Below are 26,564 nucleotides of genomic sequence, written 5' to 3'. Positions count from 1 at the left end.
TCTCCTAGGACTGACTTTGGGAATCTCTTCCAGGGACCTGGAACGTGTCAGCTAAGCCACATCTTTCTCATCCTTCAAGGCCCTGGTTGGTTCAGCCTTGCTGGGAAGTCTGTGCAAGTCATTCTGGCATCTTACTCCCACCCCCATCCCCCCAAGCACTCAGAACCTGTGCCTCAGTGGACTGTTCTCTGCCCCATTCTCCGATTCTCCCAATTCCAATTGCATGGCCGTGCAATCCTGAAAGCTTCAATCACGGCCAGAGCTTCACCTATATCCCCCCCCCGCCCCCACCGCTGCAAGTGACCAGCACAGAAAAAGGCCCAGAGTAGGTGCTCAATCCTGATAAGAGGATACCCCGGGAGGCATTCGGAGCTACTCCGAAGGCCATGCAGTGCAGCCACTTCCCCAGGCTGATTCGAGATGGATGGCAGGGGAAGGGCTAGTCAGACGGAAGTGCTTCTGGGTCAGAAGATGCTGGGTTGGCACCTCCAGGGCACCAAAACTCCACAAGCCCTAAATCTAAACCCCGAAAGCGATGGGAGTGTATCGTGAGGGCCTACGCTGAACCCTCCCCGCACGCCACGCCCCCCCCCCCCCCCAGCTGAGCAGATGACTGCTGTTTCAGAGTGGACATCGGACTCGCAGAGATGAGGTCACATGCCCAAGGTTAAGTGGCAGAGATGCAGCCTCGGGCTCCAAAGCCCAGGCTCTTCCAAGGCCCTCCTTCTCCTGGGACTCCCTCTCGCTGCCCTGGTCCAGCCAGTTCCATGTGTCCCCAAGGCACGGGGACCATCCAGCCTGGTGCCCCTTGCACTCGGTCCCTACTCCCCATTCCTCTGTTCTTTCTGCCCCCCGCTCCCCGCCCCGTGGCGCTGGGGATGCCGGAAGGAAGATGGCTCCCGCTTTCCACATTTGCCGTGACTACCTGTATGGACCAGATCGTGTCCCCCTCCCCAAATTCGTAGGTTGAAGCCATATGGCTACCCCCAGTGTAGCCATATTTGGAGATGGGGCTTTTACCAAGGACATTAAGGTTCAACGAGGCCATAAGCATGGGACCCTAATAAGATAGGACCGGCCTCCTTATAAAAAGAGGAAGTGACACCAGATCTGTCCCTCCGCCTCACTCCGCTCCCCCCCACCCACCCCGTACATGTGCACAGAGAAAAGGCCACGTGAGGACACAGTGAGAAGGTGGCCATCTGCAAGCCGAGGAGAGAGGCCTCAGAAGAAGCCAACCCTGGCACCTTGATCTTGGCTTTCCAGCTGCCACAACTATAAGAAAACACATTTCTGCTGTTTGAGCCCCGCCCTGCCCAGGCTGCGCTATTCTGTCACAGAGGCTCGAGCTAACACAGGCCCCCTCTCCACCCCGGGAAAAGCACTCCCAGCTTTGAAGCTTGCCTATGGAAGGCCACGGGCCGCTCCTGTGCAGGCACCAGACCATCCCCTCCAGAGGGGCCAGAATGAGGGGAGAATGGAGAGATGCTTATGGAGGTAAGCCTTTGACGGCAGGGGGGGGGGGGGGCCGTGTGCGTGGGGCCCGCCCTGCCTGCCTTTGCCCCCCCAGGACAGAATGAAAGACGAGTGCAACAGCAAACAGGGGGTCTGTCATCAGGCCGTGCTGCCCCGACCCCTCAAACCTGGGGACAAGGCTGCATCCAGCCCGGTCCCTTTGGACGGTGGGAATAAGGCTCAGTTTGTCGTCTCCCTCCTGGCCTGGGCTTCCTCATCTCTTGCAAACCCTCCCCTTTCAGGATCGGGCACCTTCTGCCCCTCCAACTGCCCCCCTCCAAGACCTCAACAACACTGGGGGGAAGGCCCGGGCTCCTCCCAGACCCTGCCCACCTCCTCCCTGCGACCGTGAGGCAGAGGAGAAGCACAGAAAAGCCTCATCCAAAAAGCACCCACAAAAATGAGAACCACTCAAGGCAAAGGACGCAAGACAGACTCCAGCTGACGGAGCCCACAAAGCTGTCTGTCCTCCCTGCAGCTCCACCCTGACGCCCATCCCTGTGTCCCTGCACCATCCTGTAGTGTCCAGCTGTGGTAAGGGTGCAGTCAGTGGGGCCCTGGCCCAGGCGGGGCTCCGGCTGGCCACCGGCAGGGCCACAGAGAGGAATCGAGTCAGCACGGGGTCGAGAAGCAGCCTCCAGGCCCAGACGGCAAGGCCCAACAGGCGGGGTCCAGGTGGGACACAGAGGGGCAGTGGGCAGCCAGGCTCCCTCACACCCCTCCCTCGGGCTGTCCTCCAGAGCTGCGGCCTGTCCTCAGCCGGGCACCAGCCAGGAGGGGCGTTTATCTCAGTGGAAGGATGACAGCTTTGGGGACTTGTCCAGAGTCCGAGAAAACCACCGAAGGCTGCTCCCTGCGTCACTGTGGCCAGAGTCCAGAGTCGCCAGGGCTCCAAAGGGAAGACCAGGCAGGAGTCCTGGAGACGGGGCCGGGCTGAGCCACCTGGGGGAAATGCAGCGAGTTAGGACGTGAGCACGGCCTCTATCCCCCGCACCCCGCATCCCCCAACATAATCCCACATCTGAGCGGGGTGGGGGGTGCACCTTTAGAGACCCCCCCAGCCTCCCTAGACAGGGTGAGGGTAGGGGTTTTAGACACTGATGACTTTTGGGTTTTTCTTAATGTTTGTTTATTTTTGAGAGCGAGAGAGAGCAAGCAGGGGAGGGGCAGAGAGAGAGGGAGACACAGAATCCGAAGCAGGCTCCAGGCTCTGAGCTGTCAGCACAGAGCCCAACGTGGGGCTCGAGCTCACGGACCATGAGATCATAACCTGAGCCAAAGTCGGAGGCTCAACTGACTGAGCCACCCAGGCACCCCGTAGACACTGTTGACTTTTAGGAGAAACTCAGGAATAGAGTTTCCCTACCCTGGCAGGACTGGCTCAGAGAACAGAAAAGCAATAGTGGGAGCCCAGAGCAAGGCCAAGGGCATCACGGGTAGAAAAAGGACAAGGGTTCAGGTGGGCAGAAAGAGCCTTCAAGGTCCCCAGGAGGCTGGGATTCCCTTTACAACATTCTACTGACAGAACTCCTGTACCACCCTCCCCCAGTACACACACACACACACACACACACACACACACACATATGCACACCTCCCTGGATGGGGAGCTCACTCCCTCGCCGAGACCGTGATAAAGCATGTTCTTGTGTGAAGATCTGAGAGTGTGGAACCATGTCTCTGGATTCCCGGGGTCTAGCCTGGAGATGATGCTCAGTCCGTGTTTGTGCTGAATGAAGGAACGTACTGAAATCTGCCATAACGCACCCATAGTGGTCTTGATTGGGCCCCACATGCCCCCACCGAGAGCAAGCCTTCCAGCCACCCGGCTCCTGGGCCTTCTGCTCGTGAGCACGAGTGTTCTGGCCGGACCCTGGGTCTGGGGAGGGGCCTGGCTAGGGGGACAATCATCCCCCATAAAACTAACTTCAGTGCAACCTCCTTCCCCCCATGCTTACCCAGGCTTACCTGGCTGCACCCAGACAACATGTTGGCAGCCCAGGCCCAGCTCCCGGCTCCTTCTCCGTGTAGATCCCATCCTGGAAGACAAAAAAGCCCACCACGCTGCAGGAGGAAACTGCACCCAGGCCCCCTCCCCACGCCCGAACTGGCCAGAACTCTCTGCTAACGAGAAGGCCCCCAGAGCCAGGGAGGCTGGGCCCAGGCACATCCCCCTTCCACCTCCCTTCCTCCCACCCCAGAATGTCCTCGGGATAAGGGGGGGGGGCTCCTTCACCCACCTCCCTGTTCCCCAGCAACAGCAGAAAGGGACCCAGGACAAAGTAAGGCAAGGTCAACTTGGCAACAGCTGAGTGGAGGCAGGGACCAGAGTCAGGGATCCAGAGGTCGGATTCAGCTCTGACATCTTGTGTAGCCATGGGAAGCCTGCCCCGCTCTCTCTCTTTCTCTCTCTCTCTCTCTCTCTCTCTGAGCCTTGGGATCCTTCCAGCCCTGCGTTCACCCAGAGTGCACAATACTAACCCACAGTTTGAGGCAGTGGACAGGAAATGGGGGGGGAGGGGGCTACAGCTCACCCTCAGTTATTTTTCTGCCCCCATCTGTCCCCGTCGGCCTGCTAACCCTGACCCAGAATCGTGTCCCGGGTTTTGCTCCTGGTGACAGCTAAGCTATCTTCATCAGCTGGCAGACCCGTGCCGGGAGAGTCAGGGGACCGCTCAGTGTGCGCCCAGCGCTCTCTACAGGCGCCTGAGACTCGGGACACGGGTCCAGACCCGGAGAAGAGAACATGGCCCATCATCACAGTGTCGGCCTCCCCGCCCAACTGCCAAGTAAAGGGGGCCCTGGCCAAGTCTCACAAATATGATGACAAAGGGCCGGAACTGAGAAGAGCCGCCCGGAGTCCCCAGTCTCCTTCTGACACCAGGTCGACAGGGACTCAAGAGGAGGTCGCCAAACTCCAGCCTACAGAAGGTCCTCATGGCGGAACTGACAAAATACTGGCTTCCGTGCCAAAAAGCGGGGTGGAAACGCCCCTGTCTGGGGCCCCATATAATGGGGACAAGGTCTTGGTCTGTGACGCGGAGGGGTTGAAAAGTGGCCTCGCCAATTTCCCTCCCACAGGATTGTGAGAGATTCTACGCTTTCATGCACGGACCTAGAGAGGGCAGGGGGGGCAGTGGGGGGAGGGGGAGCGGCACTGGTAAGTTGGAATACTTATCTGTCAGGCTGCTGCCCAGGGTGGTCATGAATGTTCAGGAAGAATCCGGAAATCCCCTTCTCTCTCCTCCCCTTCTCTTCCCTCTCTCCCAGGAGCCTGCTGGATGCTGTAAATAGACCCCAGGCTGCTCAAGGGAGCATCGCTTGACACAGAGGCCCTTCCCCTGGCCCCGCGGACCCTGATGTCAACATGGCAGTGAAGGTTTCAAGGGAAACTTCAGCCCCTGGGTCAAGCTGAAAGCTCGCCAGGAGGGCAGAAAGGAAGGTGAGGGCGTGAAGGTGAGATGAACCAGGTGAGACCATGGCTCCCCAACCCCACGTACCCGACGTGTGACTCAACATGAATTATCCTCAGAGGTTTAGCCAGTGCCTGGCATGCCGTGAGTGCTCCAAAAACCATTTTCACCATGTACTCAAATCTTTGCCTAATGCTGATGTCCCAGAAATACGGGCCATCTCGATCCTGCGGCATGATATGCCTCCCGGGGTGGGGGTGCGTATACCCCAGGTAGGTAACACAGATCAAATCAAAATCCCATCTTGGTGGAAGGATAAATGAACGCTCGTACATTCTTATAATGAAATCTACTCATCAGTGGACAGGAACAAATGAGTGCTACGTACTACAAACCTTGAAAACATAACACGTTGTGAGAAAAGAGACCGCGTGCTGGTTGGCTTCATTTTTATGAAATGTCCAGAACAGACAAACTTACAGAGACAGAGAGTAGACTCGTGGTCGTCTGGAATCCAAAGTGGGACGGCAGACGTTAGTAAGGGGGTGTGGGGGAAACTTACGGGGGCAACAGAAATAGCCCAAAACAGGTTGACAACAAGGGGTGCTCGACTTGGTAAATTTACAAAAAATCATCGAACTGTGCACCTGAGATGAGTTCTGTGCCATTTAAGCCACGTCTCCATAAGGTCAGACCCAAAAAAGGATTGAATTACTGATCCATACAATAACAAGTATGAACTCAAAACCTCACCCTCAAAAAACCTTACCCTGAACAAAAGAAGGCCAAACACCAAAGATTCCATATTAATGGAACTTTAGAGAAAACAAGTCTAGTTTATAGGCCTAGAAAGCAGATCGGTGGTTCCCTGGGGCTGGAGCTGGGGCTGGGGCTGGGGCTGCGAGGGGATTGACATACAGGGAAGGGACACAGGGGAACATTTTGGGGTGATGAGAATGTTCCAGATGTTGATTGTAGTGATGGTTACACAAGTGTCTACATTTGGCAGAACACATTGAGATACAGGCTTTAAATGGGTGCGTTTTATTGTATGGAAATTGTAATCCAATAATGCTTGTTTTTCAATACTCCTTGAGAGGTAACCACAGAGAATAAGAATCGAGAAGAGTCCGATTCTCCTATGGTGGACCCCAGGGCCCTGGTGTGTCAGCTCCCGCTGGCCCACACAACCCCCCACTTCAAGCCAAGGTCAGGGGCCCCACCAGGGAAGCTTTGATTGCAGGGGTTGGGCCCCAGAAGATTCTAGAGGTCCCTCCTACCTCTGAGATTCTGGGGCTTTCCACACAGATGGACTTCATAGCATGAAGCCGGTGTCTATTATCCCGGGGTCACCTTGGTTACTCCTTTGATGCGGTCAGGGTCATGATAGGCACGCAGACACATCTGGAGCCATGTGGGTGGGCAGGGAGGTGCCCCCAGCTGTCAGAGAGAGAGAGAGAGAGAGAGAGAGAAGGGTAGGGGAATAAATATGCACCCACAGGTATGTTGGAAAATAGATGCCAGGGTCCTGTTCTAAAAGCGCAGCATTTACCAAAACTGATCTCCTCAGATCAGAAGCAAAACAGGAAACCGGGAGGTATCATGGTACCAAACCATCGTGATGCGTTGGACAGGACAAGGGCTTCCCGGCCCGGGGTTCCATCCTGCTGGGCCGCACCGGGGAAGTGCACCACCCCTCTGGGCCTGTCTTCTTATCCACAAAATGGAGATAATAATGATGCCCACCTTACAAGGCCGCCGTGAGGATTACCTGGGATGATAAATACTTACCTATTAGCGCGCATTCCATTATTTTCTTATGCTGTTAGTACTCCCTTTGCGCACACGGCTCATTAACACCATCGGTGGGTTATTTTTTCCCCCTAAACTCTGTGCCGTTCCTGGTAACGGAGTAACAGCTGCCAGGGAAATCTGCATTTGGTTGCATTTTAGGGTCCCTCTGGATTTGGGCTTTTTTTTTTCCCCCGACTCTGGAATAAAATAGCTGCTCAGAGAGCTGGCATACGGGAGATGTTGGCCTAAATTGCTCTGGATGAGTGAGTACCGACAAAACAGCAGGAACCTCCCAGGAACAACGAGATGCGCAGGAGACGCGCCGAGGGAAACAGAAGCGTCTGCGGAGCAGCAGAAAGCCCGGCTTCTGGACAAATGCAAGCAGGGCATACACAAAAGAGGAGCTCCGAAATTCGAATTTCAACTCTTCCTCAAACAAGGGAGCCCCTGAGCTGCTGGGGGGGCGGGGGGGAGGGAGGGAAGAGCTAAAGAAGGAGAAAGATGATAAACTAAATGTTAGTTTCCTGCCTGCCGAAAGAATAAACTGGGTTTCACTGTCCCCATTTTACAGACGAGGAAACTGAGGTTCAGAGTCAAGTGCCTTTCTCCAACATCACCCAGCTGGGAAGGAGTGCAGTTGGATTCTCAACAGGCTTGTTGAACCCCAAAGCAGCAGAACGCTTGAGTTCAAATACGGGGTGGGGATTATATGGGGAAAGGCCGGAGGGAGGTATGTGTGAACCGCGACACCATGGACAGCACTACGGGGGGTACCTGGTCCACGATTGCTACACCATCTCGGGTCATTTCATTCCAGTGGCTTCGAGAGGCAACTGATTAGGCTGACATTTAGGAGAGGAGGTGGAGTAGTTATAAACACACGTTTCAGGGTCAGCCGAGACCCAGGGGCCAGTCCTGACTTTCCTTCCAACTGGCTGTGTGATCTGGGGCTCGTCGCTCCACCTCTCTGAGCCTCAAGTGCTCATCTGTCATGCCCAGTTCCCAGGCTTTTCGCGGGGTCTCCAGGAGGCAGTGCCCAGCAAGAACCCTGGTAAATGGCCACTAAATTGTCGAGGCGTTGGTTATCTACTCCATCCCTTGGAGTACACACGGACTCCGTCTCCCCCTCCCCTCCATGACTCATCCAGCTTCCACAGAGCCCCACCCGGACCACAAGGGGGGAGGGGACACCTGTTTCATCTGATCTGATCAGCCTGGAGAGGAATACAGAGACAGATGTCACTCTCAGCTGCCCTTTGCCTCTGCCCCTGTGTCTCTCTGGCTATTGTTCCACAGAGCTCCAGCTGACAGATGAGCCAGGCCTCAGAGACAAGAGGAAGGATCCCCTTGGGAACAAAGGGCTAGCCTATAAGTTATTCACCAGCCCATTGAACTTGCACAATGGACCCAGGGCTCCAGAAACACCCTCCCCCCCTCTCCCCCCCCCCCCGCCCAACTCAAACAGCCCAAGGGTCACCCAGGAGAGGAACCAACAGCCCCAATACAAATAAAAGCAAATAACTAGGTGTCAACGCAAGATTCAGGGCCCACGTAAGTGTTCCCAGCAGGTACACAGTGGGCAGACTAAGCAGTAATATCTTTATTCAACATTTACAGGCTGCAGGCACTTTTACACATACTGCTTCACAGCCTCACGACGGTCTTTTAAGGCAGGGATTCTGATTCCCACTCTACAGATGAGGGAACTGGGGCTCAGAGGAGGGAAATGGCTTCCTGGCTGAAGCTGACCTAAAAAGTAGGTGGGGAGGATTCACGCGGTGTAACTCTCAACCCCTTCTCTTTCCACCACACCACACCCTCTGGATGGGTGATAAATTCAAAGAGCATAATCCTGTCCTGAGCGGAAGCACAGATCAGATCCAGAGAAGGGAACTTAAAAAATGAAGTTGAAAAAAAAAAAGAAAGAAAAAGAAAGAAAGGGAGGAAGGAAGGAAGGAAGGAAGGAAAGGAAGGAAGGAAAGGAAGGAAGGAAAGGAAGGAAGGAAAGGAAGGAAGGAAGGAAAGGAAGGAAGGATGGAAGGAAGGAAAGGAAGGAAGGAAGGAAGGATGGAAGGAAGGAAAGGAAGGAAGGAAGGAAGGAAGGAAGGAAGGAAGGAAGGAAGGAAGGAAAGGAAGGAAGGAAAGGAAGGAAGGATGGAAGGAAGGAAAGGAAGGAAGGAAGGAAGGAAGGAAGGAAGGAAGGAAGGAAGGAAGGAAGGAAGGAAAAGAAATGGAAACGCCTGGCGGGTCCAACAATAGAGGGTGAGTAGAACACGTTTGTCTTTTCCAACCTTCTACAATTATCATCCATTTTGTTAAACTTCTTGATTCCTTTTAAAAATCACCAAAAATTATAAAATTCTCGCTTTTAATGCAGGCACAGAGGGTGGCTCTTCTAAAGCTCGCGTAAGGAGTTATGGTTCCTTTGAGGGGGGACTCTGAAGACCAGCTCTCTCCTCCATGAAAGAGTGGGGGGACAGACCCCAAAATGCAGCAAGAAAGATGCAGGGTGCGTTTCTGAACCTTTCTCGGTGGCCAGGGTGGTCAAATAATAACAGGCAGGTGCGGAGGGGCATAGGGGATGCTACCCGTAGAATTCTTTCAACGGGAAATTAATCGGAGTCAGCTAACATGAGTTGAATGCCACCCGAAGCTAGGCACTGGTAAAGTGTCCCAGAGGAAACCATTTGCCAGGACTGCGACATGTTTCTGCGCTGAGGGGGGCGGGGGCGGGGGGGAGGGAGAGAGGTCGGGGGTACTGTTCCCTCAACCGATGGTCTGGCCACCTGCTGGATGACGGGGGGAGGGGTCTGAGTAAACATCCAGATGCCCAGCCCCACCCCAGTCCTGCTGACTCATCCCCTGGCCACGTGGCACGGACATCTGCATATGTGAAGCGACGCCCCTGAAGTCTGAGAACCACTGTCCTCAGGTTTCCCTGTCATCCCCACCTCCCCCCGCCAACCCCGCCCGACCCCCACCGAACCCAGGCGATCGCTAAGCTCCCAGGTGCCCGCGTTAGCGCTCCGTCTGGGGTTGGCACCGAGAAAAACAAAGCCTCTTCCCGCACGGTTTCTCGCCTTTCTCTCCCCTCCCCTCCCCTCCCCGCACTACGGCCTCGCTCCCCTGCCCCCTCCCCCCCAAGCAGCAGGTGGGGGCGTTTTCCCCGCGGCGGCCCTGCAGTGGGTTGTGCGCGCCAGCAATCTGCGCGCGGCGGCCGCTGGTCTGGAGCCCGGGATGAGGGTAGGGAATCCAGCCGCCGCACCCCCCCCCCCCCCCCGCCCCGCCACCGCCCCAGGCCTCTCCCTGCAGAGTCCCAGAAGCAATTTCTCCAGCCCAGGACCGGAGATCTGGCGCACCCCCCTCTTGGATTTCCACCCTGTCTAGAGGGTACTGGAGAGATGTGGAAAGGGGGCTAGTGAGGGCTGAGGGCTCCCCAGACCTGTTTGGGGATTGGACATGGGCTTTTGGACTCCTGCATACCCGGATCGCAAAATCACTGGCTGCGTGACCTTGGACGCGTACCTAACCCTCTCCGGATCTCAGCGTCCTCATCTTTAAAATGGGGTTCTCACCTGCTCGTGGGACTGTTGTGGTAATGCGGGCAAAGCAGAGGCTGGCGTAAAGTAAGCTCGCTGTGAACTGATGTATTATCATTATTTTTGTCATTGGCATTATTCTTCTCAAGGAAGGCGGTTCTCCTGCCTTCCGCATCCCCCTGGACCCACCCAGCACGCCGCGCAGCTGGAAGCGGAGTCCCACCGATGAGGCAGGGGCGGGCTCTGGGCGGTGGGCTCGGCAGGAGGGAAGAGGGGCTCAAGCACCCCGCCCCCACCCCCAGCTCCGAGCCCCTGCGGGCTCTGTCCGAGGCTGGGCCAGTTAGCTGCTAACCTGGCGGGCCCAGAAGGTCCAGGGTCCCCTGCTCCCTGGCTGGCCGTGGGGGTGGGGGGGTGGGGAGGGTCTTTGTTCGCCCTCGGATGGGGACTGCAAGACCCCCACCCGCGCTAGATTCCCGGCGCATCCTTCCTCTCGGTCCCCCAAGCCCCACCCAGGACAAGTGCGGGCGGCAGAAGCTGTTCATCCCGCAGACGAGGGGCACTTCGGGCAGCCTTTGCCATCCCCCTGAACACTGCCTGGGACCCTGGGACCCTGGGACCCTGGGACCCTGGGACCCACCCTCGACCCGACCTCGGGGAATTAGGCTGTTCCCGGCGCGGGAGCAGGACGCTTAGGGAGGCAGGGCTGCGAGCGCGGGGCGGCGGCTTACCTCGGCTCCGCGGTCCTGCGGCGCGAGTGCAGAGGGCTCTTTGTGCCCGGGCTCACCGCGCAGAACTGGGGGAGCCCCTGCAAGCGCCTCCCATCGCAAACTCCTCCCCGCACTCGTCCGCAGCCTCCCTCCCTCTGGTCCCCCGAGCGCAGCCGGCGTCGTCTTTGTAGCTGCTGCAGCGCCCATGAAATTTTAATGCGGGAGCGGCTGGCGGGCGGCGGCGCCCCACCCCCGGCCCGCGCCCCGGCGCCCCGCTCGCGCCTCCCCCCCCACTCCGCCCCTGCAACCCCCCGCAGCCTTCCCCCCGCCCCCGCCCGTGGGTCCGAGCCCGCGAGGGTGGTTGGGGGGAGCGCGCCGCCGCCCCCGCGGCACAAAAGGGCGAGCCCGGCCTCCCGCATCCCCGCCCGCGGCGCTGCCATGGCAACGCTTGCCCGGCTGGACTCGGGCCGCCGAGCGCGCGGATGGAGAGGGGCGCGCGACCGCGGGCCCGGGAGCCAAGCCCGGAGCCCGGCGCGATCACAGGACCCGGGACGCTGGTCCTGGAGCACCAGGATGCTTCCCCCGCGTGGCCTCAGAGGATGCTTCGCAATTAACCCTGCTGAGATGGGCACGCGCTTATGGCAGAGTCAAGATTCGAACCCATGCCTCGGGCTTCCCGCCCTTGTGCGTGCCGCTACGCCCCTTGGCGTAACCGCTTTCATAGGTTTGGTCTTTTATGTTTTGAACGGCCCTCTGCTTAGTAGCTACCCTTCTGCAGAGCAGTGACGCCAGAAAGTGGTCCTAGACCCGCCGCATAAACATCACTTGGGAACTTGCTAGAAACTCAAATTCTAGGGCCTCGCCCCAGCGCTACTGGGTGGAAAACTCTGGGGTGGGGCCCAGAGATAGGTATTTTAACAAGCCTTCCGGGGGACTCTGATGCACGATCAGGCTTGGGAACCACTGTGCTGGATCATTCCAGGGATTTCTTTAGCCAGCCTGTCCTGGGTTTCAATTTCAGCTTTGTCCGTGTCCCTGAGACTCGGTTCCCTAGTCCACAAAGTGGACATAATAATGGAACCCACCTCATGGGGTTATGTGGGTTAAGTGTGGAAAGGCATAGGAAGACAAGGGATGCTTAGCACATGCCTGCCGCTTAACAAAGGCTCAAAACGTAGTTCTTACTGTAATAGGGCTCTGACATCTGCCTAATTTTTACACTTCTGTGTATATCATTTATCATGTTCATTGCTCAGATAAGGACATTAAGACCCGGAGAAGCTCTAAGAGCCGCCCACAGCCACAGTAAGGGACCCAGGCAGGATTTGAACTTACTGCTCTAAAAGGTTCTAGGTTTGGGTCGCCTGGGTGGCTCAGTGAAGGGTCCAACTTCCAGTCAGGTCAGGATCTCACCGCTCTGTGCTGACAACTTCAGAGCCTGGAGCCTGCTCCGGATTCTGTATCTCCCTCTCTCTCTCTGCCCCTTCCCCACTCACACTCTGTTTCTCCGTCTCTTAAAAATAAGTAAACATTAAAAAAAAAAAAAAAAAAGTTCTAGGTTTACTGGCTGTTTTCCACATTGCGTATCTCCTTCCAGGAACCCCCCCTTTGGTCTTCAGGAAATCTAAATCCCGTTCAACAAATCTATAGCACTTGGCCAATGTGCCCAGTGCAAAGACATTGCAGGACCCCTAAAGACTCCAGGGGAGGTCCCAGCTACCCACCCCTCCCCCAGCAGAGCTAGCCATCCTGCCCGAGAAGTGAGACTCACGTGGACCATCTAGAAAACAGGCAAGATGGGGTGTGGTCACACCACTGCCCAGAGTATTGTCATCGCCAGGTCTAGGACTTCCCCCCAGATCAACAGACCACAAACAAAATGGAAGACCGTTTTTGTTTTGTGTTTTTTGTTTTTTTAAGTATTCTCAAGCCACCTGTTTCGTAATCTGCTGTCAAAATCTCAGCCTATCATTTCCAATATCCATTTGGATAAGAAGTCAAGGCACTTTGCCTGCTCCTAGATTTTCAACACTTCTCCTTTTCCCCGGGGCTTCTTCAAGATGAGCAATAATGAGCCCGTGATCCAATTTCCGAGTCTCTTTCGTCGTAGGGATATCCTTTCAAGGAGAGCATTGCGAGAAAGGACAGAAAGGACGGGGGTGGGGGGGAGGGGGATAGGCAAAGGAAGTAATCCTGAGAAGCTACTGGGGGCTCCCTGTGAGGAGACCACGTCTAACTCCGGTGGATTCAGGGCAAGCCATAAACTGAGTAAGGAGGGGCCAGACCCCACCCCGTCCAGCAGTCACCAAAGCCACCCTGAACCTGCCTGGCTGTCCTCTGCCCCAGTTCTCTAACACGGCACATTTCTTTATCGTGGGTGGCCCAAACCAGCTCTCCTGGGGGTTCATTTGGTCCTTTGCCCTCTTTTTGTCCGTCTCGTGAGTGCCTCTGTGGTGAGCAGAAACCCTCATTTTCCCAGGGAGGGTTAGAAACCCACGCTTGCCTTCTTCAACCTGCAAGCTCGGGTCACTCTTAACCCCCTCCTTCGGGATTCACCACTGGTTGGATAGCTAGGTCCCGCATCCTTCCTGTCCCCCCGTCGATGTACCCCGGACTCTCACCTTATCCTGTGGGGAGACCCAGGACGCGGCAGAGCACAGCCCAGGATGGCACATGTCATTCTTGCGTTGTCTTGCCAGGAATTCCAGTCTTCCAGGTGACATTTACAAAGCTAACGTGGGCCCCAAGAGCCCGCGAGCAGATAGGAACACCAGATGGAACCCCGAAGAGAAGGGTCAGTGTTCTCTCTCCTGCCTCTCTTGAAAATGGCCTGAGCCTCTTCTGATGGAGTGGTGGTTGCCTTGGCAACGGGAGGAGGCGCCCTGGTACATCTCAGGAGATCCACTTGAGAATAAACTTTGCTCCTTAAACCTGGACCAGGGAGTCCACCTGTTCCCACGAGGACGTGTGCGAGCAGCATAGTCTTCCGCTCAGGACACCGCCAGGGCCCAAGATTCCCAGGGGAACTCTGACGTTGGTAATGCGGCCAGGAGAGGGGACTAGGGTTTCTCTTTATCCCTAAACGAGGGTGGCCCTGGAGGCCGGGGTTCCATTTGCACCTGGGTGCCCTGGGTACAACAGAGTGCTCATGCACCCGACCGTGCCTTTTTTCTTTTTTTTTTGAGATGAACTTCACATAATATAAAACTAACCACTTTATTTTTTTTCTTGTAAATATTTTTTCCATCTTATTTTTTTTTCATCGTGATAAGTGTACGCTTTAATCCCCTCCCCCCACCCACCCTCTGGGAACTATCAGTTTGTCCTCTATAGTTAAGGGTCTGCTTCTTTTTTAATTTATTTTTTGTTGATTTTAGTTTTGAGAGAGAGCGAGAGAGAGAGAGTGCACCAGAGTGGGGGAGGGGCAAGAGAGAGGGGGGACAGAGGATTCAAAGCGGGCTCTGTGCTGACAGCAGAGAGCCTGATGCGGGGCCCAAACCCACGAATGGCGAGATCATGACCTGATCCAAAGTCAGACTCTTAACCGACTGAGCCACACAGGCGCCCGAGAGTCTGTTTCTTGGTTTGTCTCTATCCCTTTTCCTTCATCTTTTTGATTTGCTGGTTTTACGTCTTAAATTCCACATAAGCGTTGGGGCGCCTGGGTGGCGCAGTCGGTTAAGCGTCCGACTTCAGCCAGGTCACGATCTCGCGGTCCGTGAGTTCGAGCCCCGCGTCAGGCTCTGGGCTGATGGCTCGGAGCCTGGAGCCTGTTTCCGATTCTGTGTCTCCCTCTCTCTCTGCCCCTCCCCCGTTCATGCTCTGTCTCTCTCTGTCCCCAAAATAAATAAAAAACGTTGAAAAAAAATTAAAAAAAAAAAAATTCCACATAAGCGGGATCGTATGGTATTTGTCTTTCTCTGACGGGCTTGTTTCGCTTCGCACTATACTCTCTAGCTCCATCCACGTGGTTGCAAATGGCAAGATTTCATTCTTTGTTGTGGCTGAGCAACATTCCATTGTATATACCACTACTTTATCCGCCCCTCCTTTGGCTATTGTAGACGGCGCTGCAATAAACCTAGGGGTGCCTGCCTCCCTTTGAATTGCAGCTTTTATGTTTGGAGGGTAAATATCCCACAGTGCGATTGCTGGACAGCAGGGTAGTTCTTGTTTGGGGAACAGTCCACACTGTTTTCCACAGAGGCTGTGGCCATTTGCATTCCCACCAGCAGTGCGAGACTATTCTTTTTTCTCTGCAACCTCACCAACACACCTGTTGTTTCTTGTGTGTCTACTTTTTAGCCTTTCTGACAGGTGTGAGGCGGTATCTCATCGTGGTTCTGATTTGTATTTCCCTGACGATGAGGGATGTTGAGCACCGTTTCATGTGACTGTTGGCCAGCTGGATGTCTTCTTTCGAGAGATGTCTGTTCATGTCTTCTGCCCATGTTTAATCAGATTATTTGGGCTTGGGGGCATTGAGTTGTATCAGTTCTTTGTATACTCTGGTTACTCACCCTTTATCAGGTAACGTCATTTGCAAATATCCTCTCCCACTCAGTAAGTTGCCTTTTAGTTTTGTTGACAGTTTCCTTTGCTGTGCAGAAGCTTAGAACACTCACAATGTGCAACCACCACCTCGATCCAGTTCCAAAACATTTCTTCACCCTAAAATACCCCACCCCCACTGAGTAGTTTACTATGCATCCTCCCTCCTCCCCACCCACTGGCAACCACAAATCTGCTTTCTGTCTCTATGGGTTTACCTATTCTGGTTATTTTTTTTAAGCGTATGTATGTATGTATTTTTGAGAGAGACAGAGAGAGAGAACATGAGCAGGGGAGGGGCAAAGAGAGGGAGAGAATCCCAAGCAAGCTCCGAGCTGTCAGCAGAGACCTGACCCCGGGGCTCAATCTCACCAACCATGACATCCTGTTCTGAGCCAAAACCAAGAGCCAGACGCTTAACCAGTGAGCCACCCAGGCGCCCCCTATTCTGGTTATTTGATATAAATGGAATCCTACAATATGTGATCTTTGAGGTCTAGCTTATCCCGCTCAGCATAATGCTTTTGGGGTCTATCCGTGCTGTAGTACGCACCAGTATTTCATCCCTTTTCACGGCTGAATACTATTCCGTCGTGTGAATGTAGCACAGTTCGCTGCCCACTCATCCAGTTTGCACGGCTTCCGTCTTTCGCGAGTGTGAACAGTGCCGCTGTGAACATGCATGTGCAAGGGTTTGTTGGAGTCTAGCATCCCAGTTTCGGGGGGAATACACCCCTCTGTGCCTCATTCCTTTTTACACTGCCCCCATGCACGTAGTCAGGGGCGTCCAAAGTTCGTCACAAGGTGGGCTTCTTTACCTTGTTAAGCTAGTCACACAAACCCTCCACCACCACCGCCAGCACCAGCGCCCCCTTCCTGCCTGGCCACACCTGCCGTACCTCCTGAGGAACGGCTTTGGGGAAAGATTCAGTCTGCCCTCGAGCCATGTTGTTAACCAAGACTGCGGGCATCCATCATGGCATCAGGGGAGCTCCTCTCTGACAGCCGCTTCCTGAGCAAGCAACTCCCTGTCCCACCCAGATAGAAAATTCCGTTTTGACTCATCAAGGCAGCCATTTTCACCCAGGGTGAGGGGGGGTGCTCCGTGAATTCAGGGGGAGGCCTTTTGTGGCAGAGGAGAGCTGCGTTTGGGTATGTGGCTTTCACGTTCAAAAAGAACATGCCTTTCACAAAGTCCCCACAGCCACAACATTCTCCTGCCTGCCCCCCTTGGAACCACCTTCAGATGCAATGAACTTGACCCTTTGCCTACTTTCTTGACACTGGTCCAGGTGCTTTATCCACATGGCCCCCTAATACCCTCTGAGGGAGTGTTGATATCGTGTCCATCTGATGAGGAAAGGGAGGCTCAGAGCAGGGAAGTGACTTACCCAAGGTCAGCCGGCTAGAAAGGGGGGAGGCTGAGATTCAAACCCACCACTGTCTGACTCCAAAAACAGCACCCAGAATCTCTAAAATCCCATGTGCATTCACACGCATCCCATCCTTCCCCGGGGAGGGATCGTGCCCTCCCCACAGCCAGCTGAACAATGGCCCTGCCACCTTGCTGGGGTAGCTCTGGGGTCCCTTCACCTGCCCTGGCATGCACAGCAGCAGTTAATCTGTGCCTCGGTCCCAGAGAGATATCACTGGTTCAGGGTCGTTGCCATAGAAGACTAGAGTTTCGTGTTCTTCAGGGTCTTAACCTCTGTCCTGCCCCCCCGAGGCTACCTTAATGTGTCCCCACTGGATGAGGCATGGACGGGTGTATTAGCCTGGGCTATCCAAGACCCTGAGACAGGGATTCAAGTGCAAGTAATTTATTTGGGAGCTTATCCAAGGAAGCATCAGTTAGGGACAGCGAAAGGAAGAAAGTCGGAACAGGTGCATCGATGAGCATCTTAGTGTTGTGGCTGCAATGACGAAGTACCAGAGAAGAAGTGGCTTACAAACAAGATTTCCTCTTCTCACTGTCTGGAGGCTGGAAGTGCAAGATCAAGGTGCTGTCAGGATTGCTTTCTCCTGAGGCCTCTCTCGGTGGCTGTCTTCCTGCTGAAGCCTCACGTGGTCTTTTCTCTGTGCACGGGAACCCCGTCTCTTCCTCTTCTTTTTTTTTTAAATATAATTTATTGTCAAATTGGTTTCCACACCACATCCAGTGCTCCTCCCAGCAGGTGCCCTCCTCAATGCCCATCACCCCCCCTCCCCTCCCTCCCATCCCCCATCAACCCTCAGTTTGTTCTCAGTATTTAAGAGTCTCTTATGGTTTGTCTCCCTCCCTCTCTAACCTCTTTTTTTTTCTTCCCCTCCCCCATGGTCTTCTGTTAAGTTTCTCCGGATCCACCTAAGAATAAAAACATATGGTATCTGTCTTTCTCTGGATAACTTATTTCACTTAGCATCACACTCTCCAGTTCCATCCATGTTGCTACAAAAGGTCATATTTCATCCTTTCTCATTGCCACGTAGTACTCCATTGTGTATCTAAACCACAATTTCTTTATCCATTCATCAGTTGATGGACATTTAGGCTCTTTCCATACTTTGGCTATTGTTGAGAGTGCTGCTATAAACATTGGGGTACAAGTGCCCCTATGCATCAGCCCTCCTGTATCCCTTGGGTAAATTCCTAGCAGTGCTGTTGCTGGGTCATAGGGTAGATCGATTTTTCATTTTTTGAGGAACCTCCACACTGTTTTCCAGAGTCTTGCACCAGTTTGCATTCCCACCAACAGTGCAAGAGGGTTCTTGTTTCTCCACATCCTCGCCAGCATCCATAGTCTCCTGACTGGTTCATTTTAGCCACTCTGACCGGCATGAGGTCCTTCCTCTTCTTATAAGGACCTCAGTCCTATTGATTACGGCCCCACTCTTCTGATCACATTTAATCTTAATGACCTCCATAAAGGCCTCATCTCCAAGTACAGTCACGTTGAGGATTCGGGCTTCAACATACGAATTTAGGAGGGGACGAAATTCAGTCCATAACAATGAGCTGGCTGTTATGGGCAACTGGGACTCCATCCTGCTGAGGTTCTCTGGGAGCCGGAGTAGGATACACCTGAAGCATCCCGCTTGAGGTCAAGGACACCTGGGTAGCCAACCACCAACTCTTTCCTGTCATGGTTGAAGGGCACTCCTTGCGCATCAACCCCTCGCCACCTCCAGGCGGCCATGGCAGCAGACCAAACGTGTGCCCTTGGCCAGAGAAAGTCATCAGCAGGGAGTCACTGGGGGCCGCAGTACAAAGCCACCGACCGCTATGCCTGGACACGGCAGGTATCCAGGGGACATCCACCACAGGGGACAGTGGACCATTCATTCTCCCGTTACCCACTCACCGCACAACCCCACCCAGCAGAGCCCACACTGAGCCCCACAAACCTCCCCAGTGTGAGAAGCTTCCACCCACTATGTGCCAGCCTGGCCTAGTCTGGGGCAGAGACAAGCCACTTTGCAAAGAGACGTCATGATGACCAATGCCATAATGAAGGAAGGTCAAGGGGCTAATGGGAGTATGTATAAGTGACCCAACTAGCCTTTGAGATCGAGAAAAGGCCGATCAAGTGTCAGACACTGTCCCCGGTAATGAGAAGTGAAAATCCCAAGAATAAGAAATTTACAAGAAGGGGCGCCTGGATGGCTCAGTCAATTGAGCGTCCGACTTCAGCTCAGGTCATGATCTCATGGTTCATGAGTTTGAGCGCCTTGTCAGGCCCTGTGCTGACAGCTCGGAGCCTGGAGCCTGCTTCGGATTCTGTGTCTCCCTCTGTCTCCGCCCCTCCCCTCTCATGCTCTGTCTCTGTCTCTCAAAAATACATAAATGTTAAAAAAAAATTTTTTTTTTTTCAACGTTTTTTTTTTTTTTTTTTTTTTTTTTTTGGGACAGAGAGAGACAGAGCATGAACGGGGGAGGGGCAGAGAGAGAGGGAGACACAGTATCGGAAACAGGCTCCAGGCTCCGAGCCATCAGCCCAGAGCCTGACGCGGGGCTCGAACTCACGGACCGCGAGATCGTGACCTGGCTGAAGTCGGACGCTTAACCGACTGCGCCACCCAGGCGCCCCAAAAAAAAATTTTTTTAAAGAAAATCACAAGAATAACTATCAATCGCTATTATTTTCAGGATCTTTTCAGTTTCAAGTAGCAGAAACAAAGCTATGTCATACTGGTTTCAGGCACGGCTGTATCCGGGTGTCCAAACACTACCACCAGGCATCTGTCTTTCTCCAGCTGTCTGCAGAGGTAAGGAAGAGGCCACCAGGGACTTCCAGACCCTCTGCCAAAACTGACTGTCTTGCTGCCTTTCTCTGCCTTCCCCTCAGCCAAGACATGGACGTTCAGGTAGACCTGAGTTCAAATTTCATCTCCGCTCTTACTTGCCACATGACTTTGGGCAAGGAACTTCACCCCTCTGGGCCTCAGTTTTCACTTCTGTAAAATGGGGATAAAATCACCTCTTCCACAGGGCTGTGGGGAGAATTCAGTGACCTCAGCCTGGAAAACGCATAGCCTAGTCATGGGCTCAGTAAATTCTGGCTCTCTCTTTCTCTCTCTCTGTTGGAAGGGCCATTAGAGACTCTCCAAGGCCTGGAGTGTCTTATTCCTGCGAAGTCATTAGAAGGGGGTCTCAGGAACTCAACAGACACCAACGCTGTCTGCAGAGCATGGAAATAACAAGTCCAGTCGACAGATGCCCTTGGCCTTTTTCATGTGTGCAAACATGCCATTGAATTGACTAAATCCAGGCAAGTATCAACCCCACAGCACATTCAGACGCGATCAGGCGCGTTCCGAGTGGTATGACCGTAGGCTCCCCCACACCACATTCAGAGTTACTTTCTTTCTCATCCTCGGGACCTGAAAGCGTACCCTTGACTTTGTGCAGCCCACGGTCTATTTTCCTTTAAGAAAGAGTCCGATGGGGCTGGCAAAGTTTGGGGCCCACTCGTATCCCCCAACCTCTTCCTACACGGTCCCCAGAGCAAGGCTTGGAACCAAGGAGGCTTTGGCCAAGGTCAAGGGAGACTTCCCTGCTTCTGCACCCCGAGCTCTGAGTTCTGTCTGTGCCTGCCTCAGCCTCTGCCTCTGCCCGGGGGCCTCTCCTTTGTCTCCAGCATGTGTGTGCCCCGTGGGCACGCCTGTGTGCTCCGTGTCCTGCCTCCCCAAAGCTCCTTTGTCTTGGCTTCTTTGTCTTGTCTTGTCCAGACAACAGAGAAGGGGGGCAGAGGGTGTGTTGCTTCCATCCACCCCTTCTCATTATCCATCTGCAAACAGACCCCCTCCAGACACCCCGCACCTGCTCCCCAGCCCTCCCGGCCGGCAGCCCCAGCAGGTGCTGCAGCCGGCCAGCCCACGGCTGCTGCCAGAGAAAGGCACAGACCTCAGCCAGCCGCCTCCCCGCCCTCCTCTCCCTCCCCTCCCTTCCCTCCCGCCCATCTCTTTCCCTTTAAGGGCAGATGCCAGCAGAGCCAGACAAGCCCCGTGGAAGACTTACAAAGGACCCCCCCATACACCTAAGGGGAGCCATGTCCCCTCACCCCCAGATCCAGTGCACCCCCAGCCCCATCAGTATATCCTCCTGAACATTCCACTAAGTCATGCTCACTCCACCCAACGCCACAGTGGTCACAGCGCCCATCATCCCCTCCTGGGACATCCAGCTTCCACGGCAGGCTCCTCCAACCTGTCCCCCCTCGCCCCAGCCAGAAGACTCTTGAAATGCAAAGCTGCCCTCACCACGCCCCTGCCCCACCGGTCCCAGGATGGGAAGCAAGATCTCCAGCTTTACCCGCAAGGCTGGCCCCTGCTGCTGCCCGCATTCCACCCTCCCCAAGCTCCTCCTCCAGCCGCCCACCTCCCGACCCAGCCCTGCCCAGCCTCAGCGGTGACGGGAAGCCTTCCCTGACCTCCGGGCGAAAGTCGAGTCCATTAGCTACACACACTCCCTGACTGACCCCAGTTTGGGATTCTATACCTTCATTTGCTTGTCTGTTGTACACACACACACACACACACACACACTGCCCAACCAGCCTGTAAGATTGGCGTCACCAGGGCTTGGCATAGGGTCTGACACACAGGACGCCCCCGATGCATGCCTGTCCAAAGAGGAACTAAACCTTAAAGCTTAAAACACTGTGGTTCTGGCCACTCATTTCATAGACACCCAGGCAAGGAAAATGACTCACCCGGGGGCTCTGTTCCCAGTGTGGCCAAGCTGAGGGTGTAACCGCAGTGTCTCCACAGCCCCCCTCCGCCCCCTTCTTCTGCCTTCCAAAGGTCACCTTCTCTTTCAGAAGCCAATGAAGCATTTCAAGTGCCCACCCTGACATGGCCGCAGAAACGCAGTCCCCTTTTGGGGTCTCGTCCCCCTCTCGTGAGCGGTGATTGTGTCTTCACCTCTCGCACCTGTCACTTGGGGCACCTTTACCTGTTTCCTCCCGTTGCAGTCCTCACCCCACTCTGCTTGCTCCCCACAGCGGAAGCCACACAGAGGTCTTGGGGAAGACGCTAAGGAAGCTTGGAGCAAATAATAACACTAAGCATCACAGGCTTCCAGGTTCTGGCCTGATGCTAGCCAGGGATTGATGCCATTGCCAGGTTACAGACAAGGAAACTGAGGCTAAAGAAACACAGCTAGAGGGCGTCTGAACCAAGATGCAGTCCCAACAGTCTACATACGGATCCCGGCCTCCTAAAGCCCCCTCCCCACCCTGGTCCCATTACACCTTCCCAGGCTCTCGCCGTCCCCCTTCCTGACCGGCAGCCCCTGTCCGATCCTCCCTGCCTCCTGTGGCTCCTGTCTGTTCCAGACTTTCCCACCCCCGCGTGGCCATGCCGCAGCCAGTCTGCAGAACAGTACATTCTTTATTTATGAGATGCATCTTGGCTCTCTGCAAATCAGCTGGGAATGCCACGGGCGCCTGCAGACAGGAGGTGGGGAGTTCTGGAGGCCAGGAAGTCCTCCAGGAGGCAGGCAGGGGCTGGATCCCAGGCACCAGGCTCTGAAAGGGCCACCCAGTTGGCCTGCAGAGCACAGAGGGGGACTGGTGACCAAGTGGTCTGTACTTTGGATCCCTGATGCATCCTGGCCTGCTATAGGCAAGCAGGGAAGAGCCCTGGGGTTGGGATGGGGGTGGAAAGGTGGGAAATAGGGTAGGCACTAATATTAACTGAGTGAGTGGCTCCTCAAACCCACATGAAACCCTACAAGGCAGAAATTCTTGTGTTCACTTTACAGGGGAGGAAACAGAAGCTTGCCCGAGGTAAGCAAGCTCTTCCTGAATGTGTAACTTTGTTTTGTCCCCCTCCCCCATCCTCCCCCCAAAAGAGGGAGCTAAGGTGGCTTAGAAAGCTCAGCATAGCCAGAAAAGTATATGTAAAATAAGATCGAAAAATGAGTCCCAGAGAAAAGAATATGGAATCAGGGATTAAGTTCCTCTTCCAAATACCTGACACACAATTCTATCCAGTGGCTAATTATCCAAGGGACTCTACGTGGGTTCTGAGCACCCTGGCAGCCTATGCAAAAAAAAAAAAGAATGCAATTCGTTTTGTGAGTGTCCACGTTCTGCAGACCTGGCCGTGCCTGGTATCGAAAACAGAAACGGAACGTCAGGGTCCCTGATCTAATATCAGATCCTCAATTTCCCAGAAACTGTCCCTTGCGCCCCGTCTCCATTCCCTGCTCCAGGGCCGAAAGCCGCGGTCTTTGGACAGCGACTTGGAGGGTGTGTTTCCCGCACGCTGCCACCAGGTGGCAGTGCGGCGCAGACCTTAGGAGGAGGGTTCTCGAAATGCGAGAACAGGTTTGCTCCCCCAGCAGCCTGGAGGACGGGAGGGGCCTGAGAAGGCAGCCTGGTGGGGGCAGGGCTTTTTGGTTGAACCTCAAGGAAGAAATCAGGCTGCACTGCTTCTCCATGGGTGGGGGGGTGGGGGGGGGGCGGGGAGAGAAGGAAAAGCCCTGGACCTTGAGGCTGGAGTCCTGGGTTGGAATCCCAGCTCTGCTCAAACCTGAGCACTGCACCTCTCTTTGCCTCAGTCTTCTCATCTGAGCAAGGGGGTGAAAAATGCGTGCTGGGAGGGGGTGGGGAGGGTGGCAGGGAAGGGGAGAGGAGCCTGAAACGGGGATCAAGAAAGATGGGTGTCACTAAAGCCTGGAATAGCCAGAGGGACCAAGAGCTTCTGAGCTACAGGGGGTGGGGGGGAAAAGGACCCACTTTTCCAGAAAGCCCACCAAGGCCCCCCAGCTGGGGATGAACGGGGGGGGGGGCGGGGAGGTCCTCGGGGGAGGGGGGTTTGGAGAAGTCAAAACGTTCAGGATTTTTTCGAGTGTCGATGACAGAAACCCATCCTCGAATGTCTTAAACCAAAAAAAAGAACAAGAACAAGAAAAGGCAGGGGGAGAGTGTGTTTTAGTCCGTGTGGTAAAAGGCACATAGGATGCCTGCATAATAGGACAGACGGTTGGACTCATTCTCTCCATTTCTGACCCCCGCTCTCCCCCACACTGGCTTTGTTGTCAATGTGGCTTTGCTGGCAAGTCCCAAGTTTACCTCCCAGAACTTACCAAGCCCGACACAAAGGGAGCTTCCCTTTCCAGATGCTTCCAACAAAGTTCCAGAGCTGGCTCTTCCTGGCTCCAACTGGCTCAGGTGCCCACCCCTGGCCCAGTCCTGGTGACCATTGCTGACCGGACCTGGGTCACGTTCTGGCCTCTGCGATCCGAGTGGCCCGAGCCCATTCGATGCGTAAAGGAGAAGCAGTAATTCTCTAAACTGAACCCGGGGCTCCTCCCAGAAGCTTCTGAAGGCTCCTGAAGCGTGAAAGGCCGGTTGCCATCCCGGGGGGAAGCTGTCACCACACACAGCCCTGCCTCCCCTAGCTCTGTTGCCCGAAGATTCACGGACGCGCAACCCGGAGAGGAAGGGCCTTCCCACCTCAGGATATCTCGCCTCTGTTAATCTTGTAATTATGGTCCCTGTAAACAGAGGCCCAGGAAGCAGGGCTGGCCACGTGCGCCACCCCGCAGGCAGGTACAGGGCTCCGCCCCCCGGGGACCAGGTGGGGGGTCAGCCCACCCCTGGCGCCGGAAGCTCCGCCCCGATGGATGCGTGAGGGCCTGGCTCTGCGCCCAGATGCTTTTCTTTCTCCTTTCCGCAAAGGGCCGCGGCGCGGGCTGGGTCACTGTCACGGGCACTGCTTTGGTCCCTGTTAGTGACGAACAGGTGTTCCCTTCTCACAGGTGCGCAGGAACAAGCCTCTGTCTCACCCGCCCCCCCTCCCTTCTCCGCTCCTTTGCTCCCTCCTCCGGGGAAACGTGTGTGTGTGTGTGTGTGTGTGTGTGTGTGTGTGATCTTCAGCTTCTCACCCTAACCCCCCTCTAGGCCATCTCTTTCCTCTCCGGCTGACAGCTTCCACCCGAAGGGTTGTCGCAGCGTCTCTACTCCCCGGGACGTGACTCCGTGCTGGACGGATGGAGCAGAGGGGGCAGAGAGGGCACGAGTGATGGGTGCAAAGGACCTTGTGTCAGGTGTCCCCCCCCCTTCAACCCTAGCGAGGCTCTCCCCTCTCCGCGGAGAGGCAAAGAGGCCTCCCGGAAGGTCACCTTGGCTGACAAACTCCAGGATTCGGACCCGGGCGTGTGCGACTCCACGCGTCTGCCCCACGCTCGCTTCCGGGTGACGAAGCAAGAGGGAGCAGCGACGTGGGTGGTGTTTGCTGTGTGGCTCTGGACCAGCCCCCTCCCCTCCTCTCTGCGCCCAGAGGGCGCCCGTTTGTATTCCGCTGTTCCAGACTCTGTGGTCCGTCCTGCTGGCTGACTGCGCTGCTCTGGACCATGGGTATTCCGCACCTACCACCACCTCTGGCCAAATCGTGTCAATAATTCAAGTTCCCTTTGCCTTTATAACCTAAGAAAATTGGTCTCCTGGCAAGAGATGAAAAATAATTTCATGCTCTCTTTCCTCCCCTCCCAAGCTCACCCCTGACAAATTGTCTCATTAGTGCCTGTCACTCCAGCCGTCATCTCACATCTGGGGTACCATTTTTTTGGGTTACCAGCCCCACTCTGGGCTTGGACTCCAGCTGGTTCTTCACAGGCCTGCCATCAAATTCTAATGAGCCTCCCCTATCCATTCATTCTTTCATTCATTCAGCAAATACGGTCTGCTTTGTCCCCCGGGAACCTAAGACGTTCCCATGATAGATTAGAAAGCTCCCAGTTATTCATACTAAAGTGTTAGGGGCTATACTTTCTCAGCTCTATTAAGAGAAGACAGGAGCATTGTGACTTACTACTTACAAATGCCATCAGCTCTTAATCTTTCCCCCAAACCTTACACAGTCCACGGTAAGCTCAATGCTGGTACAGGCTGGTTGGCTTTGGGGAAGTTGCTTGACCTCTCTGAGCCTATGGCCCTCAAGATTCTGATGGGTTTTAAAGGAATAATAACGATGTCAAGGAGTTGCTGTGAGATTTCAATTTTATGACACGTGAATTGAACCAACATAGTATGTATCATCGATATTATCTTTATCATCATTATGAGGAAGGCGTGCCCAAGGCAGGGGACGAGGGCGGTGATGGGAGGTGTCAAAGGAAAAGGACAGAGAGGTAGAATAATGCCAATAGTTTCCAACTGTCACAGTGTCACCTACCATACCTCGTACATATTCTGCAGATAGGCACGTGTCATACATCATTTCACTTCTCACAAGCAAAGAGGTGGGTCTTGTGTGTTCCCAGTTAACAGAGGAGGAAACTGAGGCCACAACCTGCAAACCCAGGGCTGTGACGGCTGCTTCCCCAGAGGCTGATAGTCAACCCACACCTGTCAGGGTCAGACAGCTGCCCCTCTATGGCGGACACTGCTGTAGGGGTACAGACCCCTGTATCCAGTGCCTCGCAGGGTCTCGGGGGCTCTGGGCGAGGACATATCTGGTTGGGAGATGGCGGCCAGGCCCAGCCCCCATCCCAGGCCTTAGCAAAGCCTCAGAATCTGAGACTGACTTCATTACCCTCTCTAAAATTTCCCCCTTCC

General features: G+C 54.8%; 1 protein-coding gene across 9 annotated transcripts; it reads right to left on the bottom strand.

Annotated features, from left to right (window-relative positions):
* Positions 1-937: 937 nt before the first annotated feature.
* On the bottom strand, positions 938-24,530 carry LOC131490595 (uncharacterized). 9 transcript variants are annotated; one of them, XR_009251138.1, is made up of 6 exons: positions 10,990-11,180; positions 6,994-7,177; positions 6,209-6,368; positions 4,690-4,799; positions 3,484-3,554; positions 1,591-2,457 (listed from the first exon to the last, which is right to left on the bottom strand). XR_009251138.1 is itself a non-coding variant. In XM_058693117.1 (5 exons), the coding sequence occupies exons 4-5, from the start codon at positions 3,683-3,685 to the stop codon at positions 1,754-1,756; spliced, it is 906 nt and encodes a 301-aa protein (XP_058549100.1). In that variant the 5' UTR covers positions 3,686-4,799; positions 6,209-6,368; positions 6,994-7,177; positions 10,990-11,164; the 3' UTR covers positions 938-1,753. The 9 variants fall into 9 exon arrangements, 8 of the variants coding, with proteins under 8 accessions (XP_058549100.1, XP_058549104.1, XP_058549102.1 ...); XM_058693117.1 differs by having other exon boundaries at positions 938-2,457; positions 3,484-4,799; positions 10,990-11,164; XM_058693121.1 differs by having other exon boundaries at positions 938-2,457; positions 3,484-4,799; positions 7,012-7,177; positions 10,990-11,164.
* Between the last annotated feature and the right edge of the window lie 2,034 nt (positions 24,531-26,564).

This window comes from Neofelis nebulosa, chromosome 11 (genome assembly GCF_028018385.1).
Source record: "Neofelis nebulosa isolate mNeoNeb1 chromosome 11, mNeoNeb1.pri, whole genome shotgun sequence".
Taxonomy (NCBI): domain Eukaryota; kingdom Metazoa; phylum Chordata; class Mammalia; order Carnivora; family Felidae; genus Neofelis; species Neofelis nebulosa.
This window is presented reverse-complemented; position numbering and strand designations above follow the sequence as displayed.